The sequence below is a fragment of the Bombyx mori genome, chromosome 14 (genome assembly GCF_030269925.1).
Source record: "Bombyx mori chromosome 14, ASM3026992v2".
Classification (NCBI taxonomy): Eukaryota; Metazoa; Arthropoda; class Insecta; order Lepidoptera; family Bombycidae; genus Bombyx; species Bombyx mori.
The window spans coordinates 504,939-522,679 of record NC_085120.1 but is presented as its reverse complement, the minus strand read 5'-3'; the positions used below and the strand labels follow the sequence as shown (position 1 = coordinate 522,679).

General features: G+C 41.1%; 1 protein-coding gene and 1 non-coding gene across 2 annotated transcripts; one reads left to right on the top strand and one right to left on the bottom strand.

Moving 5' to 3' along the window:
- Positions 1–1,248: 1,248 nt before the first annotated feature.
- LOC105842884 (uncharacterized) lies at positions 1,249–5,267 on the bottom strand. Its single transcript, XM_038015454.2, has 5 exons — positions 5,090–5,267; positions 2,794–2,898; positions 2,646–2,720; positions 2,492–2,559; positions 1,249–2,159 (listed from the first exon to the last, which is right to left on the bottom strand). The coding sequence occupies exons 2-5, from the start codon at positions 2,853–2,855 to the stop codon at positions 1,741–1,743; spliced, it is 624 nt and encodes a 207-aa protein (XP_037871382.1). The 5' UTR covers positions 2,856–2,898; positions 5,090–5,267; the 3' UTR covers positions 1,249–1,740.
- Positions 5,268–10,519: 5,252 nt separating this feature from the next.
- Positions 10,520–10,608, top strand: Mir2734 (microRNA mir-2734). The gene has a single exon (NR_107291.1). It is a non-coding gene; the product is annotated as a microRNA mir-2734 (primary transcript).
- The last annotated feature ends 7,133 nt before the right edge of the window (positions 10,609–17,741 follow it).

The window sequence follows — 17,741 nt, the reverse complement described above, 5'->3', positions numbered from 1 at the left end:
GACGTTCATGTAGACGGGGATCTATTCCACGCATCTTTTCATAAGTCTCATTGATTAGTGGTATGAATCCGGAATATTCAAAATTTTGGCAATAAGCATCTTGAGCTGCCAAAAGTGAGGAATGCGGTCCAATATCATACAACGGTTCATTCGGCGTTATTAATGACCAGACTCACAACGTTTATGAATGTTACGTTAATCCGCTAGTTACATCATTAAGAGTTGAAGCTTCCGTCGCTCCCTGGATGCAGGTCAATCACTCTTCCCATCAACCATTTTCCTGCTGGAATGTTGTCTTCGTGCACTACATCTCCGATCTTCAAATTTCTTTGTGGTTTTAACCATTTGGCTCTCGAGGTTAACTGGGTTAAATATTCCAGCTTCCACTTCTTCCAGATTTGCTGGAAAATGTTATTAGTTAAGTGCCATCTTGTTCGAGCATCTGTTTTGGTTTCTATTGTCGTTAACCCAGCTCTTCCTGTCAAGAAATGGGCAGGTGATAAACATTCCAAATCTTCGATGTCTTCTGTTAGTGAGCATAAGGGTCTTGAATTAAGGCAGGCTTCCACTTCCTTAAGTTGAATCCTCCTGATTTCAATAGATGAGTTGATTGATTTATGAGGTGCTTTCCCTGGTTAATGTTGTAGGAGCCATGTAGAAGATCGTCCATATAGAAAGAGTTCTCCAAGACCGCTGCTGCTTCCGGATAGCTGGCACGCTCATCGGATGCTAGTTGTTTTAATGTCATTAGGGCTAGAAACGGTGCAGCTTTGGTGCCATAGGTTACAGTAGATAGCTGGAAAGTTTGTATAGGTTCCTCCGGTGTTTGTCTCCATACTATTTTTTGGAGGTGCTGATCAGTGCTGTTGACGAGAATTTGGCGGTACATTTTTTCAATATCCGCTGTGAATGCATAAGGGTTATTGCCTCCATTGTAATAATAAGGTTTGTAAGTCCTTTTGTAAATTTGGCTCTGCAGTTGAGCTGTGGAAATGACATTTAACGCCCGTTACCCGTCGTGTGGGTCCGTGGTATGGACAGTTAACACGCTGGGCGCGGACCGAGATCTAGAAAAACTACATTTTCTCTAAATCTAATTGGAATTTTGTAGAATTCCAATTGGATTTATCAAGAAGATAGATTTCTTTATGTAATGTCTAATACTACACCTAACAGTTCTAATAAAAATAATACGGGGTACACAAATTTAACTTTCATTTTCCGATAAAAAAAAATTAAAGCGCTTGCTGGATGTAATATTCTATATTTATTAAAGCAACTAATGTATATGATACAATAAAAGGCAAATGGACACATGTTCAGTACTTTTTTTTTAAACTACACGTGTTTATACAAAAACGACCCTCGTCAAATGTCACTCGAGTGGCTCTCTTAACTCATTTGTTTTTATTACATTCTTGGCGTCAGGGACAAATAATTTTTTGTTTACAATAACTTAAGCGTATCGCCAAGCTAGTTTAAGCAACGACACTTTGTTTTATTTTACAGATCTTGAGTATGAACGTCTCAAATATGACACTCAAAATTAGTGCAAAAAACAGTGTCTCGTAAAAACTAAGATTTTGCAAAATATATGTTTGCAAGTAGTATAATAATTAATTATTCAAGATTTACATGAAACCGGGCATTCATTCCAAGGAAAAAAGCCACATGTATGGAAGAAAAAACAAAAAAAAAATCTTAAAAATAGTGAAAAAATAACAAGTGCGCTCACGGGTGCTAATTAAGTATAAGTAAGTTCGTTCTTTTTTTCGAATTTATTGACTTATATATACGATCCCATATGGCAATGAATGCATCATACGGAGTCGCAAAAGAAACCTTTGGACCACTAATTTGGGAGAACGGTTCTCGCCTTAAGTCAGGTTCGATTGGAGGCGTTGGCGCCGTTCTCCATTCAAAAATAAATTTATTAGTTGGCCCTAGCGCCACAGAGGGCGAAAGAGCCGTCGGTGAGGTGGATGTGGATAGACGAAGAGGTTGCTCTATAATGTCATCGCTCGGGAGAGAAGGGATCCTCTCTTCACCTCTTTCAACTTCCTCATCCTCTTCGTCTAACCACATCCTGGTCGAGTGCGGCACCGGCGGCCGCTGCATAGTCTCCTCGACCTTCTCTTCCTCCGACTCTTCTTCGCTGCCTGAAAGGAAAAAGTTTCGATTGTAATAGGTATTTTACTTTCGCGATTATTGATAAAAAGGTTACTGGTGGTAGGATCTCTTGTGAGTCTGCGCGAGTGGGTACCACCACCCCGCCTATTTCTGCCGTGAAGCAGTAATGCGTTTCGGTTTGAAGGTTGGGGCAGCCGTTGTAACTATGCTTGAGACCTTAGAACTTATATCTCAAGGTGGGTGGCGCATTTACGTTGTGGATGTCTATGGGTTCCAGTAACCACTTAATACCAGGTGGGCTGTGAGCTCGTCCACCTATCTATGCAATAAAAATAAATAAAAAAAGGTTGACATCACTTACCGTAATTGAGCAATGCCAAAATCTCTTCGTCGCGAAGAGGTCTAGAGGACAAAGAGGACGAAGGGATTCTACAAAATAGAAAGAATATTGAAATCAATGCTAGTAATTATTTTTTATGGTTATTTTATATTCTATATTGGAATAATATAGTTACAGGGCACGTGATGGCACCGGAGGCGTCTCCTGGTCCCTCCTGGCCGGGGACGAAGCGGATCCCCACATTTCTGATCTGAAAACAAAGTTAGAGATACTGTTTTGCTGTTAAAAAACCTAAATATATTGAAAAGTACCAGAATACACACCTTGGGATTTCCACTATCGGCGCGAGCACCCTTACCCTCTTCGGGTGCATCGGCGTCTCCATCGCTCGACCTGCCGGCAACGCCTCTATTGGCACAGTGACGAGTCTGAAATGCGTATTGGCATTAAAAAATATATATCAAATGAGCTTGTGTAAAAAGTTGTCAATGTATCTGGGCTCCAGTAACCACTTAACATCAGGTGGGCCGTGAGCTCGTTCACCAATCAATACAATAAAACAAACAAACAAAAAAAGTTGTTAAATTTTATTATTAAATTCTGGTCCAAATAATTTATCCATCAGCCTTTGCATAATTGCCGAAGCTCGTACTAAACCAAAGCACATGACGTTAAATTGAAATAAGCCTCTTTTAGGAACCGTGAAAGCAGTTTTTTCAGCTGACGACTTACCATCAAAAGGAATCTGCCAGTAGGCGGAACTAAGGTCAATTGAAGATAGATATTTCGCGTCTCTAAGGTTGTCTAAAATTTGACTGATATAAGGTAAAGGATAAGCATCGGGTTTAGTGACTTCATTTAATTTCCTACTATCAAGACACAGTCTCGTGGAACCATTTGACTTTTCTATCATCACCACAGGAGAATTCCATGGTGACTGCGATGGAGAAACAACATTTAGCTTCAACATTTTATCCAACTCATCTTCCAAAAGTTTTTGTTTGACAGGGGAGAGTGGATAGTACCTCTGTTTAATAGGTTGATGTTCACCTGTATCTATGGAATGTTTTGCTAAATGTGTTCGACCTAAACCAACTACTCAGTATTAATCGAGTTAAATTTAGTTTTTATGTTTTCCACAATTCTGCGCCGGTTAGAATTTAAAGAATCTAAGTCGATCAGTCCGTTATTTAACTGCAACGAATTGACGCCTATAATTTGATTTTTATTCATTTTATTATTATTATATAATTTATTAAAATTTATTCTAAAATATTTAATGAAGTCTATTCCTAATATAATTGGAGTCTGTATGTTTGGTACAATATTAAATTTAATTATTCTACATTTATTATTATAACATACAGGTAATAACATATACCCTTTGCATTTGATGTTAGACCCATCCGCAGTAATAATATTCTGCAAAGAATGGTGTTTAATAACTTTATATCCCCTCTCCTTAAGTAGTAAGTGGGAATTATTATCTAAAATTGAGCAAGCTGCTCCTGTATCCAGCAAACCAGATGCTTCTAAATCATTAAACTTAATATTTAAAAATGGCCTGATATCATCATTATTATAAGGCAGGACTTCTGCATATTTATTCTTGCAAAAGCCCTGCTTTACAAGTTTTTTGGTTGGCAGTTAAGACAATTTGAAACTTTACAACCTTTCTTGCCACACTTGTAACATACTAACGTTTTATCAGAACATTTATTAGTAGTATGTGTATATAGACCGCACTTCAAACATTTTGAATTTTTTGTTGAAGGGTGGGTCAGGTTGAGATGGTAGTGGTTTTAAATTTTCTATTTCATGCTTACCACGTGGCAAGGAGGTGTTCATGTCCGACGTTAATGAAAAATTTATGTTATTTGGTTCTATGAAATTATCTGCCTTATCCTTTGCAAACTCTAATCTCTTAAGGAGTGATTTTAATTGTGATATCGTAGTGATATCTATCATTGCAAGGTCTTTGATGTATTCAGGTCGAATGTTATGAAGTAAAATTTCTAATTTTTGTTCTTCAGAGAGGTCACGATTAAGTCTAGAAAACATCTGTTGCATTACAGATAAATACGCGACAATTGACTCATTTTTAAATTGAGAACGATTTCTAATTTCGTTCATTAACTTATAATCGTAATCAGGTGTATCAAAATCATTAATTAATTCGCTAAAAAAATCGTTCAAGCTTTTAAAATTTGAACGATTGGCCCTAAACCAAAATAAAGGTGCTTTTTCTAAGAGATCCGGGAATCCGTTTAATAATTGTTTCTCACTAACATTTCTTGATAATTGTAACGCTTTTACACGTTCTAAAAATGCTCTTATACACGTTGTGCCATTATATTTGATGTTAAAGGAATTTAAATTTGTTAGCCTTTCATTAAATTGAATGGGATGACTGGTACCATCCACATCATGAGGACACCCCGAACGAAGTATGTGGCTTGGTAGGACTAGCACAACTCTGTAGCTCAGATTCGGGAGTCAGTACCTCCACTTTCATCATCGCTAAGAGCCGCAAGCAGCCTAACCAACCTAGACTTTAACTTCTTACACGCCCCGCTCACATCCTTCATTCTTTCAACCCTAGTTAAAAGGTATGTGGACCTAGCTTTAATGAGTGGTTTCTTTGTGATGAGGGTAGAGTCGCAAGTAGCGTCTCCAGCTCGGTGACCTTGGTAGTGACGGTCGACACGTCGTCCACAACCAGCTTCAGGCTGCCTCGTCGGTGAAGACTGAGCACCTGCCGCAGCTGCTGGCGAAGCGCGTCCCTGGTCGCATCGGGATCACTGAAGATGCCAAAGATTGACAGCTCAAACATCAATTCGTCTTTATTAAGATGTGCTGTCGGGATGTTCATTGCGACTATATAATGGATTTAATACTTACAATATAAAAAAAATGTGTATATACAATTAGTACACTTTAAACTAAGTTAAAAGTAAAAAGAATTAAAATTACACACAAAATCATCCACGCTAACACAATTTACAACAATTATTAAAATGCACAAACAAGAAACACGAACGAGAAAATTTTTAAAACTACCTACACACTAAAAAATTTATTGGCGTTCCCAGGCGTAAATGGAAATTTTGTTCAGCCCATAAGTTGGGGGCCAATTCTTATAACGTGTCTGTGTCTAAGGGTGTCCCTGGTATGCCGATGTTACATGAGGCCCAGTCGCGTCACTCCCCAAAAGGTGGTCTATGGGTCGAGAGACACGGGGCCGAGTCGCACCACTTCTAGACACGTCACCACCGGTAGACAGCCGGTGAACAGGAAACTCTGTGAAGAGGATCTCAGGGCGCCACCACTTACCGCTCTGGGAGACTTACGCCAATAAATGAAACAATTACAATATATATTACACTTGAGTTTATTCACTACACAGGAATACAGATTCGATGGTTATAATCGTTCACACAGAATGAATTTAGTGGTAAGGTATCCTTGATTAAATGTGTGTCGGTAAGTATACCGAACACACGAGAAAGTATTTAATGTAAGTGAGATTAAATTAACAATATTATAAATAAAGATGGTATCACCAGTTTGGTTCACAAAATGACGATAAACGTTTACTGGATTGCTTCCCCGCAACTGGGGTTGCTGGATCCGAGCCAGGTTGTGTATGCAGGTGTGTTTCTTGTTCTACGGTAGTCAAGCACTTTGTTCGCGCGACAGCGCGACGTTTGTAAATGTTCGGCTCAACTCGGGTGCCGTCGCCCGTACGCACCCCGCACCTCTCATAACAGTGCGGTACATGACGGCACGCGGAGATACGCTCGTTCGATATTGAGTAAATTGTGCGCGCGCGCCCTTCGTTATATACTAAGTAAAAGGTTGAGTGTGAACCGGTGAAAGGGTGTATGTGCCACCCATCGCAGAGGAACATCACTACGACCGTGATAGTGCCAGCATCAGCCTCCAAGTAAGTCCCGTTTTCCTACCTACCCTTTCGTATCCGCTCATTCTCCGCAGAGTTCATGTGCTCCCTTTCAGCTCATCAGCTCACGTTTAAGGTGACGCTCACCTGCGTCACCACACTTTCTTGGATCGCCAAGCCAGAGCACCTCGCTTCCGGCAGCATTCACGCAGAAATGTACTGCGGGATCTCGAAGGTGACAATAAGTTCACACTCCGCACCCTAACTGATGTACAGGTACTGTACCAGTTATTAGGACCTACACGACAAGACAAAGTGGTGTTAACTTCTATTTAGATAAAGGTTGTGGACACAGTGTGGAGAATAAATTATGAAACACTTACCCTGGTTGAATAAAAATACACCAAGGAACTGATAAATTGACTATGGTAAATACGTAATAAAACTTGCACTGCAGCTCGAGAGATGTTGATTGAAAAAGGCTTCGGACAAAGTGACTTGTCCTTTTATAAGAATAGTCTTACGGTTCTCGAATGTTCCACCTATAGTGCTGTGACAATCTCACCCTCGAGCCACAGACAAGATAGCACGGTCACGCCATGCAGTGTCGAATAAGTGCACTACGCAGTGCTTCATAATTATATATTTCCCCACACTGCGCCACGTATACGCTAGAGGTCGTTAATTTAAAAACAATAAAACAATTTCAATTTTTCTAGCGTTACACATTGAGCTCGAATTTCACACTGATTCACACAGCCCCCTTCAGTTATTTGGTCGTAAATAATGTGTGAGAGAAGGTCAATACATTGGGTACAGTTTTAAATGTGTTAGAAATAATAAACCATAATTTTATAACTTTTAAAAGTTCAAAATTGGGACTACGTGCGTCCGACATTTGGACGCTCAACAGACGGGCAAAAATCGTGGTCCGTCCAAGATTAGGACGATCAACAGACGTGAGGGTGCTTGTTATTGGAAATAAAAGCCAAATTTTAGCAAAATCAATATTTATTTCTTCTAATGTTATTTATTAACAGTCTGTCTTTTTAATTGTTTCAATCAGTCTTACAAATAATATTGCTAGGTCTTATCTTGTTTGATACGGTGCAAAGCAGTTTTTTCTTCTCTTGAGGCAAATATGCAAATCATTATTCACACGCTAATATTTCATCTGCTTTTACACTTTTCGATTCTGCATGCGCGAGGATTATCAATGCTTTCAAAACTTGGGAGATGGTCGTAGCCGTCGTACTTTTTAGCTTGAGAGGGCTGATTTTTTCTGTTAAATCTTGTATTATTATTATGCACTACATTTTCGGCAGCCTTTTCATCACTCACTCCTACGGCAATTAGGCGTGGTGGTAAGCCCATAAGTTACTTGCATCCGAAACGAACAAGACCATTACTTTGCTATTTGGGATCGCAGCTGCTGCACATTCCAATTTATACAAACGCCATGCATTGCAAAGAGCCAGATCAATAAAATGGAGTGAGACCCTTAATGTCCATTTCCAATCTCGCCCAGGTCAACTGCCGCACGCGCCCGGGCGTTGACATCTCTGTATGTCATGCCCTTGGCTTCAGCGGCTGGCAGTAGAGTAAGAACCACTGCCGCCGAACGACCACCGGGCCACCACGTTCCACCCCTCGTCCATTTTTGACGGGGGTGGAGGCAGCGGACGGGATCGGGGTGCTATTAATGGAGGCTTCGCGTTAGCGCCACCCCCTCGCTTGGTTTTATCCCGTCCCGGGCCCGACTTGGTGGCCGGAGCTCGTACGGGAGCAGGACGAGCGGCCAAAGCACCCGACACCGCCGGCCGCCTAGTGTCAGCCGAGACAGAGACTTTCGCCTTGAGAGCTGCCAACCTGCCGCCTAGCCTTTCTATTACAGCCTGGACAGTGCGGCCGATGACCTCGTCCAGGCTGAAGTATCCGTGGCCCCGCGAGTGCCCGCTGTCGCTCGGCGGCGGACGTCTCCCTAGAGCGCGGTGACGAGAGACGCGGCCGCTGCTGTGCCACACGCGGTGGCGGCAGCACAGGCCATCGGTCGCCATTCAGCGCCGGGGGACGGGGGCCCCGAGGGGCTCCAGTGACCCAAGGCGTCGCAGCGCCGTCATTGGGCTGCTGCTGTGCTTGGAGCTATTCTCGAAGCCTCGAAAGTGACCCAAGGCGTCGCAGCGCCGTCATTGGGCTGCTGCTGTGCTTGGAGCTATTCTCGAAGCCTCGAATTTTCCGCCATCAGCTGTACTACCTGGTCATTGGCAGAAGCAACCGAAGGCAGAACCTTCGAGACCCGCGAGACCACTTCTCGCAGTTTTTGACCACCGGCTTTGGTCTTGGTGCCGTTGGCCGCATATGATTTGACGGTCTTCATGGCCCTGTCTATGACCAAGGCAGGTCCAGGGTCCTAGTCCTGGGTCGGCTTTGCCCCCCTCAGAATACGCGGGGCAGCGTGCTCCCACCGAGGTGGAAGCACGGAGCGATTCTCCACCTAAGGTGGTACCCTCCTGGGTTAATTTTTCTTTTAAGTGTGCCATCATTATTGTTGTTCATTTGTTATTTAACCAGGGGTCGGTCCCCTGGGACGGTCCTCACCACTGGACTCCCTCCAGCCACTCATCTCATCGCCGGGCACGTCACAAGCTTAAGATTAGGGCATTTTTTATAGAGGTTCCCATCCTCGCGGCCCCTGCTAGGCAGCGGCCCCCGCCTCCTACTCGGTAGGGATTATGGTATGCTGCTACGAAGCCACGCCGGTAAACCGGTACCCCCCTCTGGAGGGCCTTCCCCTGTAGCCGCCAAGAGGCAGCCGGGGACATGGCGACCAGCGACCGGAAGGGAGTGCCCTCCGGTTCACACACGTCTGACCACGTTGTAGCCACGCCGGCGTAGAGCCGCCGGGGACATGGCCTCAAGAGGGCTCCAAAAGGGAGCCCTCTCCCTCTTCACGCACCCTTTGTCTAGCAAAGGTGGGAAACGGGAACACGGTGTGCAGTCTTCTTAGTTCGCGGCACCCCTGTGCAGACAACGCTGCTCCATGGTATCAGGGTGCACGCTTAAGCCTCACCGGTCTAAATCAATTTTAGCTCGCTTAATTGCTATTTTTAAATTAAGCGGAAGAATTATTGGAGAGATTGTTGGAGGATTGGCAAAAATGTCTTGTGACAATTCTATCACAGTGAACTTACTGATGACCATTCTCACAAGTATGTACCAGTCATTTAAAATTGAAATTCTTCCATTATATTTCTTCTTGTCATGCTCGATTGAGGCATGGTCAGCATCACATTCTAAACTAGAAATTTATGATCTAGTCGTCAAACCAATTTTCTGCGTAAGTATGTAGTTATATACAACAGGTAATGTGCCGTTGCGGGTTTGCCCGGGAGATGTATCTGAATAAATAATAACGTGTTCTATTTCTTCGTGTAAACTCATTATAAACATTTTTAGGCAAAATGCTATTTCGTCAGCACCACGCTGCGCGATAAGCTTCATGCCACATGGAGCAAGTAGTTTTCCCAGTGTTACAATTTCTGACTGTAAAAGTCCATAGCTTCCTTTTTTTAAATGCTACACTAGTATTTAAGTATGGTGTAGCGAGACACTGCTGTAAATCACATACAGCGACAATGATAGTATTCCCTGATGACTTGGCTCGTTGTTTATCGAAAGATTTACATTCTTAATGGAAATTTGCTTTATCCTGTCCTGATGAGTGACATGTTCGTCATGAGTCTCGTTTTCTCAATGTCATTTATTGCAATTTTTTAAATTCGCATCCGATTTCACAATAATGGCAATATTTATAATCTCGTCAGACTCAGGGCCCATACGAAAGTATCACAGACATTGTCTATGCGGATGATTTATGCTTTGTAACCGATTCTCCAGAAGGCCTGCAGAAACTAATGACTAATTTTTACGAGTCCTGGTGTAGTTTTGGTCTGAAAATTAATTTTAAAAAGACAGAAGTGATGTCTTTCATACTCGATGATGACATAGTTAGGTCGTTTGTCCACCGCCGCCGTCACCGGACCGTCACCGAGAACGGGATTATTTCGGGCCGATGACGTGACGGCGATCGTGTGTCCACCGCGCCGATATATCGGTGGCTCAGTCACCGCGCCGATATATCGGTGGCTCAGTTTTAGAGCTTTGTCGTGTCTGGTAGTCGCGTTTTCCTTTTAGGAGGATAGCTAGTTTTAACCGGCGACAAGTGCTTCTTTTGCTCTTGTATGTTCGAAAGCGTAGGCGATGCAAAGAATTTTGGATTCATCCGGTAATACGTAAACGACACATCACAGGAGCGTTTTATGTACGTCACGACAAGTTGCGGCAGTATGAACACAAGTTTTTGAACTACTACAGGATGTCCACGACTACGTTCGATTATATCCTATATCACATAAAAGGTGCCATCACACCAAAACACAACCAATGGCATGCATACCACCAACTGAAATGTTGGCTGTGATGTTGAGGTAAGTAAGGCGCAAGTTTTGTGTATATCAGTATATTTATTTTAATAGTAGTACAAGCATATTGTGATATAGGCCTATATTTATTGTAAGATGATTTATGCATCTACATTGTAGAAAAATCCTGGGAAATTGATTGAGTGATAGATTGTATGACAACTTGGGTATCTTGCTGGGTCAAAATCTGTGGGGTTTCTGGCTGGGGCGACAACTATTGGATCCTGTGCTGAGGTGAATACTGATGGGTTTACTAAGGTGAAAAAGCTTGGTGGAAGTTACCATAATCTCTAGTTGCAGCGATAGTGCTGGATGACGACGAAAGTCTGCGGTGTTTGAATCTGCGAAGCAATTGCATAACTTCGATTCTAAATTCTAACTTATCATCGTCGTTGTTTTACTGTTGATAGGAGAGATCATGAATTCACAGTCGTCGTCAACTAATTCAGATTGCGAGAATGTTTCCCGTATAGCTTTTTAATATTTCTGCATCGACCGTATTTAGCCTTTTTGTTCCCGTTCGATTCGTGGACTTCATGGATATAGATGTCGATGTAGACGGAGAAGATATTGATTGCTCGAGGTGACTTGTTGACTGTTGGCTTTCGGGACGGTTTTTAGAATCATTTTGAGTTGGGAATGATATGATTGAATCAGTTTCGTCGGGTGTTAAAGTCTTAAAAAGAAATTGTAGGTTATCACTGTAAATGTATTTTTTTTGTCCCGACTTAGTTTTACGCGACTTCATTGAATGTGTCTTGAGTGTTACTCCATTTGCTCATGACAGCAGTTACTGAAACAATAAAATTTAACGATTTATTTTTATTGCAGATACCTCGCAAGTGGAAATACGTTCACAAAAAGGTCATACTCCTAACTAGGGATGAACGTTTAAAATATACATCGATGTTTTTTTCGAGGTGATGCATCGATCGGTCACATCGATGGTAATACGATGTATTGGGAAATACATCGATGTTTCTTATATATCGATTGTTTTAGGTTAGGCATTAATTAAAACAAAAATCTGTATTAATCAGGAAATATATGTATTAAAATTAAAAATCACCGAGACAACACATTTTTTTTACATATTCCAATATTTTTTGTCAATGCTATGTAAAAACAAAAGTTTGCTTAATCTCTTCCCCTTCAGCCGGTTTCTTTGTTCAGTCATAACTAGCCCTGCCTGTGAAAAAAGTCTTTCTGAAGGGACTGACGTGCCAACTATTGTTAAATACTTAAAAGCTATTTTGTACAGCTTCGGGAATTGTATTTTGTAATCTCTCCAAATTTCTAACGGATTTTCTTTAAGTCTTCCAACAGGAGTTCGGAGATAAACGGAAAGTTCGTCAGACAAAACGTCTTCAGATTTGTTAATTTTCCAGTTACGATGCACTAACTTATGGTGATCAGTCCATAATGAAAAGGCCTCTTCATTTTTATCGGACTTGTCAGAATCGGACTCAGGTTCTTCATTGCTATGCAAATTCTTCTTCATTAAATCTTTAATTTTCGTAACAGCATTCGAACAAGCTATCGGATCATTGAAATGCATTCTTTTAAACCGTGGATCTAAAATACTTGCGATAGCCAGAGCATTCACATGTTCTATTGAACCCATTCTTTTATTTATTTCATTAATAGCAAGTTTCTGCACCTCTTTCGCTACGGGATCTTCTATAACAGCTGAAGTTATTTTAGAGAGCATGCAACGAACTAAGGGAATAATTTTACTACTTGTGCAGTATTTATCACCTGAAATTTCTTTTGTAGCCGCTTCTAAGGGTCGCAATACCATGATGACAGACGATACAGTAGATATTTCCGATGCACTCAGCATTGCAGGTGCTCTAGGGTGGCGGAAGAGAATATCATTTATGACACTACGGAGTTCTAGAAATCTTTGTAACATATAATATGTACTGTTCCAGCGAGTATCCACGCTTTGTATTAATTTTACCTCAGCTGCTCCAGCAGAAGACTCCGTAGCCGCAGCAGTAGCTTTACGTAATTCATCACTAGCAATGCAACTCTGTTTAAACCAAGTCACTATTGATTTTACTTTAGAAACAATGTTTCTCCACTCAATACATATCATTGTGCCTTCAGCCACCAAATTCAGAGTATGGGCAAAACATGGGATGTGTTTCCTTCTACCAAACGCTAATTCGATCGCCTTAACTATATTGGCTGCGTTGTCAGTAACAACAGCTGTTACATTCTCTTGATCGATTTTCCAGTCTTGACATACCTTTAAGAGAATTTCAGAAAGATAATCTGATGTATGTCTTTCATCCAATTCGTACACACCTAAGGTGACTGAATATAGTTCAATGTCTATTCCGAAATGTGCTGTGATGCCCAAAAAACTTTTCATATTCAAGGTATCCGACCAAATATCTGTTGTTAGGGTTATATCTTCTATAGAGGACAACATTTTCTTAATTGTTTCTGAAATTACTTCATATTTATCGTCCAGCCAGCGTCTTAGAGTTGTTCTACTCGGGAGCTTATATTGAGGAGCAACTGTTTTCATTAGAGTTTTGAAGCCTTCGTTTTCAACGATTGAGAATGGCTGATGGTCTTTGCAAATCATGAATAACAAACAGTTGTTCAGTTTCCTTGTCTTCGCTCCAGATTCTGAGTAAGAGGAAATATCTTTAAAAGCGGCCTGTATTGTTCTTTGGCGTTTTAAAGGTGTAACGTTTTCGTCTAAGTCTGAATCAATGGTTTCATTTACGGTTTTTGGTAACGGTGCACCGGATCTTTGACTGCCACTGCAACTTGGAACAGGTTGAAACTGAAGTACTCCATCATCCATTTTATTATAAGGCGTAACTTTGGTATCCAGATCCAGAGGATTCGATATTTCGTCTGTAGTAGTTACTGCATTGAATGTAGTTTGTTTCGGCTGAATTTCGAGATAAGCAGCCTTATGAACATTACGAATATGTCCAATTAAGTTCGTAGTGTTTCCAGCAGACTTAATTTCCTTGTGACATAGTTTGCATTTCGTTTTCTTATCGTCAATTTTGTTAAAGAACTGCCAAACGGAACTTTTTTTCTTAGGTCCCATTATAACTGAAAGTAAAAAACAAAACTATATAGGACTGTTTACAGGGAATTTATAATAATACCTATTAACTGCCTAGTAGAATACAAATAAGTATAAGCCGCATTTTAATCGATAATATTAATATAGTAATTATCGATAACTTGGCATCACTACAATAGATAGTATTATTATTTCACGGTAAAAAATATAACCTTTCAATCAAATCGTATCATATTGCGAAATTAATGCATTCGTCGTAAAGTAGGTACATAATCTTCTCTTTTATATCTTAGTTATAAGCACGCGCAATATAAAACGTAAAATATAATAATTGCTTTGTACTTTTTGACAACAAAACAATGTGTCATTTCCAGTAAAGTTTCACTAGCAAAACCATTATCATTATCACTAAATACATTATTCTATTTATTAATACACATACCTGACATACCTGTTCATAAATTAGTTTCTTTTTTAGATTTAAACAAGGCAAAAACTCGTATCGTAACAAAAACACAATATACATTTACACAGCAGAAACTCGGTCGGCCATATTGTTGTTTTGGTTTAATTAATATTGGCAGCACTGATTATAACGTTTCGTTTCTCTTTTCACTCATAGTATAGTAATCTCATAATTTGCGTACCTAATCGATGCATCGAATGAAAAACATCGATATATATTCGATGTTGAAGTATTTACAATACATCGGTTCAAGACGATGCATCGTTACTATACATCGAGTATTTTAAATAAATCGATGTATATCGTCCATCGCTACTCCTAACAACTGGGTATCAAGACTATAAGCAGAATAGTGACACAAGTATGTCACCAAATATTAACTATTTTGAGTGGTGAACAGTTGGCAGAACCTACCGCTAATTGATGGTTATTAATAGCGGAAGGATTTAAACAAAGAGCTAAGTTCTCAAACTGCAATGGTTGTGTCGATGGAAAGCAGAAAAGGATTGCAAAAATTCCTAAATCTGGCACAATGAATTTTAATTACAAAGGATATTTCACAATTGTACTCCTAGCAGTAGTAGATTCAAATTACAGATTCGTATATGTTGACATCGGTTCAAACGGTAAAGACTGCGACTCTGGAATTTTCCACCGTACCAATTGTCAACCAACCAACTTATACTTTTTTTGCTTCTTGTTTTTTCATTTTACACTCTTATTTGTTTTAGTTTTATACGCATATTTTATTTACCAAACCATTTTTTTTTTCGCAACCTTCTAAACTATTTCATTTATTGTAGCTCAAAGTTCTTGATCAATCTTGAAATTCTCCTCTAGTCGCAGAACTCGTGGTTGGTACTAACGGCGAAAAATCGATCTTCTCATGGCCGAACGGTTTATTTCTTCACCAGTCCATTTTACATGGCATTTTCTGTATAATTTGTATACAAAGTACAAAAGGCCAAACAGGGTGACGAACAGGATTACAGCTAGAATTATGTTGCTTGTGTTCATATTATGAAGTGCTGGAATGGCCGGGTTGTATCGTGTAGATATATTTTAGAGTAAAAAGACATGAGTTTAGTGTGACTTGTTTAATGGCGGATCCACAGACCAGCAGTGTTGCCAATATAAATATATTTTTTAACTAACACATATGACCTCGGATTTCTTTTATAGTTGATCGGTTGTCCCCAGCAGCAGCGTTTTGCATAATCAGATTCTTTAGAATTTTGGCCAACCATAGTCAAAATTATTAATAATAACGCGTACGTGTGATATGACAAAACAATAAAGTTGCACTGTATTCATTGTCACAACATCGAACAAAATTTTAATAGTCTTAAATTCGCGGTGCGCAAGATGATTCCGTCAGCAGGGTCGCCGTATAAAGTTTTGTGTTAGAGATATATATTTGAAATGAAACCAACGAAAGTCCAATAATACTCCGCTATATTTGATAGACACTTGGTTTATATAGGTTTACATTAACTGAGTTAACGAATACTCTTGTGCCTGCTCGGTCACTTCAAAGATCCCTCCGAAGCGTACCTCCCGTCAGCGTACATTCTATACAACGCAGCTATAGGAAACTGCTGGCGTATATATTTTAATGTTGTTTTAAAGCTCTGTTATTACAATGCACACAAGAATTTTGCGTACTCATCGTGTATAGTTCGTATCGTGGATGCTCGCGTCTTCGTTCCTAACTATACTAAATTACTTACACTTGACAAGAGTATTAAAAGTCTCAAGCAGTTTTTTGATTCAGTAAAATATGGAATTATATTTTAACTTTTTTTTATTATTATTGCTTAGATGGGTAAAGGAGCTCACAGCCCACCTGGTGTTAAGTGTTCACTGAAGCCCATAGACATCTACAACGTAAATGCGCCACCCACCTTGAGATATAAGTTCTAAGGTCTCACTATAGTTACAACGGCTGCCCCACCCTTCAAACCGAAACGCATTACTGCTTCACGGCAGAAATAGGCAGGGTGGTGGTACCTCCATCTCGCAGAAGGAGGAGGCGGAGCGAGAGAGCGAGAGCTCTTCCCTTTCCGCACCGATCCGTCGCCGTCGAGCCCGGGGGCCGGAGGCGGGAATACGCCCGTACGTCCCGGCCCCTGTAGGTAGCGGCCTCCCCTCGGTGAAGGTCAAAGGGCGACCTGAGGGGGTAGAGGCCGCGCGGCGCGCTACCAGCACTCTAGCGTGCTGCCGTGGAGTAGTAGAGCGACCGGTCGACGGTGTATCGCGTCCCGACCCGGTAGGCTGGTTCTGGTCCAGCAGAGTATTCCGGGACACCAGCGGCACCGTCTGGGCGGCCTGACGGGCTGCCGTACCGAGACGGCCGACGTTTCAGAACCTTCGATTCGCCTCGAAGGCTTCGTCGGCTGGGCGTCCTTGGGGTGAGCCGCGCCGTCTGGTTGTAGTGTTGACCGCGGTAACCCCCCTACCTCATCCGGGTTCTGACCTCGGAGGGGATCGGACGTCGGGTGTAAGAGTACAGGGGAGTCGTTTAGTGAGTGGACCCGCGGTCTGCTCACAACACCATGCAGATCGTTTAGTCTCACATACTCCGAGCGCCCGGACCTCGTAGAAGGTTCGGCCCGCTACCTCTTGTGAGTCCGCGCGGGTAGCCACCACCACCCTGCCTATCTGCCTATCTGCCACGGCAGGCGTGAAGCAGTAATGCGTTTCGGTTTGAAGTGTGGTGCAGCCGTTATAACTATACTTGAGACCTTTATCAAGGTGCACCACCGCATTTACGTTGTAGATGTCTATGGGCTCCAGTAACCATTTAACATCAGGTGGGCTGTGAGTACGTCCACCCTTCTAAGCAAGAAAAAAAAAGTGAATGAACAATTAGTTGCTTATTGCCATACGTTTGTTTTAAAATGTCTCATGCCTGTTCATAATTGGTTTCAGTCACAGATAAATGCTTGAGTAGGGCAGCCGCTTCATCAGCAACACTTGACTTTATGTAGTGTAATTTTTGAACTTTAGTTAATGAACTATCGTGATGAACGAGTGAAGTAAATATGTCGTTGTAGATTGGCCAATCATCGTAATGTCCAGTAAACGTGGGTAATTGTATGTGGGGTAATTTAATATTCAAACCTTGTTTTATAAATTTTGTAGTGGTACCTGTAGTTTGTATGAAAGCGTGACAAAATATTCTTCAGATCTGATGTTATATCCATATTATTATCGACTAGAAGTGAGGTAGTTAACAAAAAGAAATAAATAACACAGAACTGGCCTAATTCTATTTCACTGAATTAACAAAACTTCTAACAAAATGATTTCAATTTACTATTAACGAAAACTGTTAAAATTACATAAGTCCCAAACATGTTTCA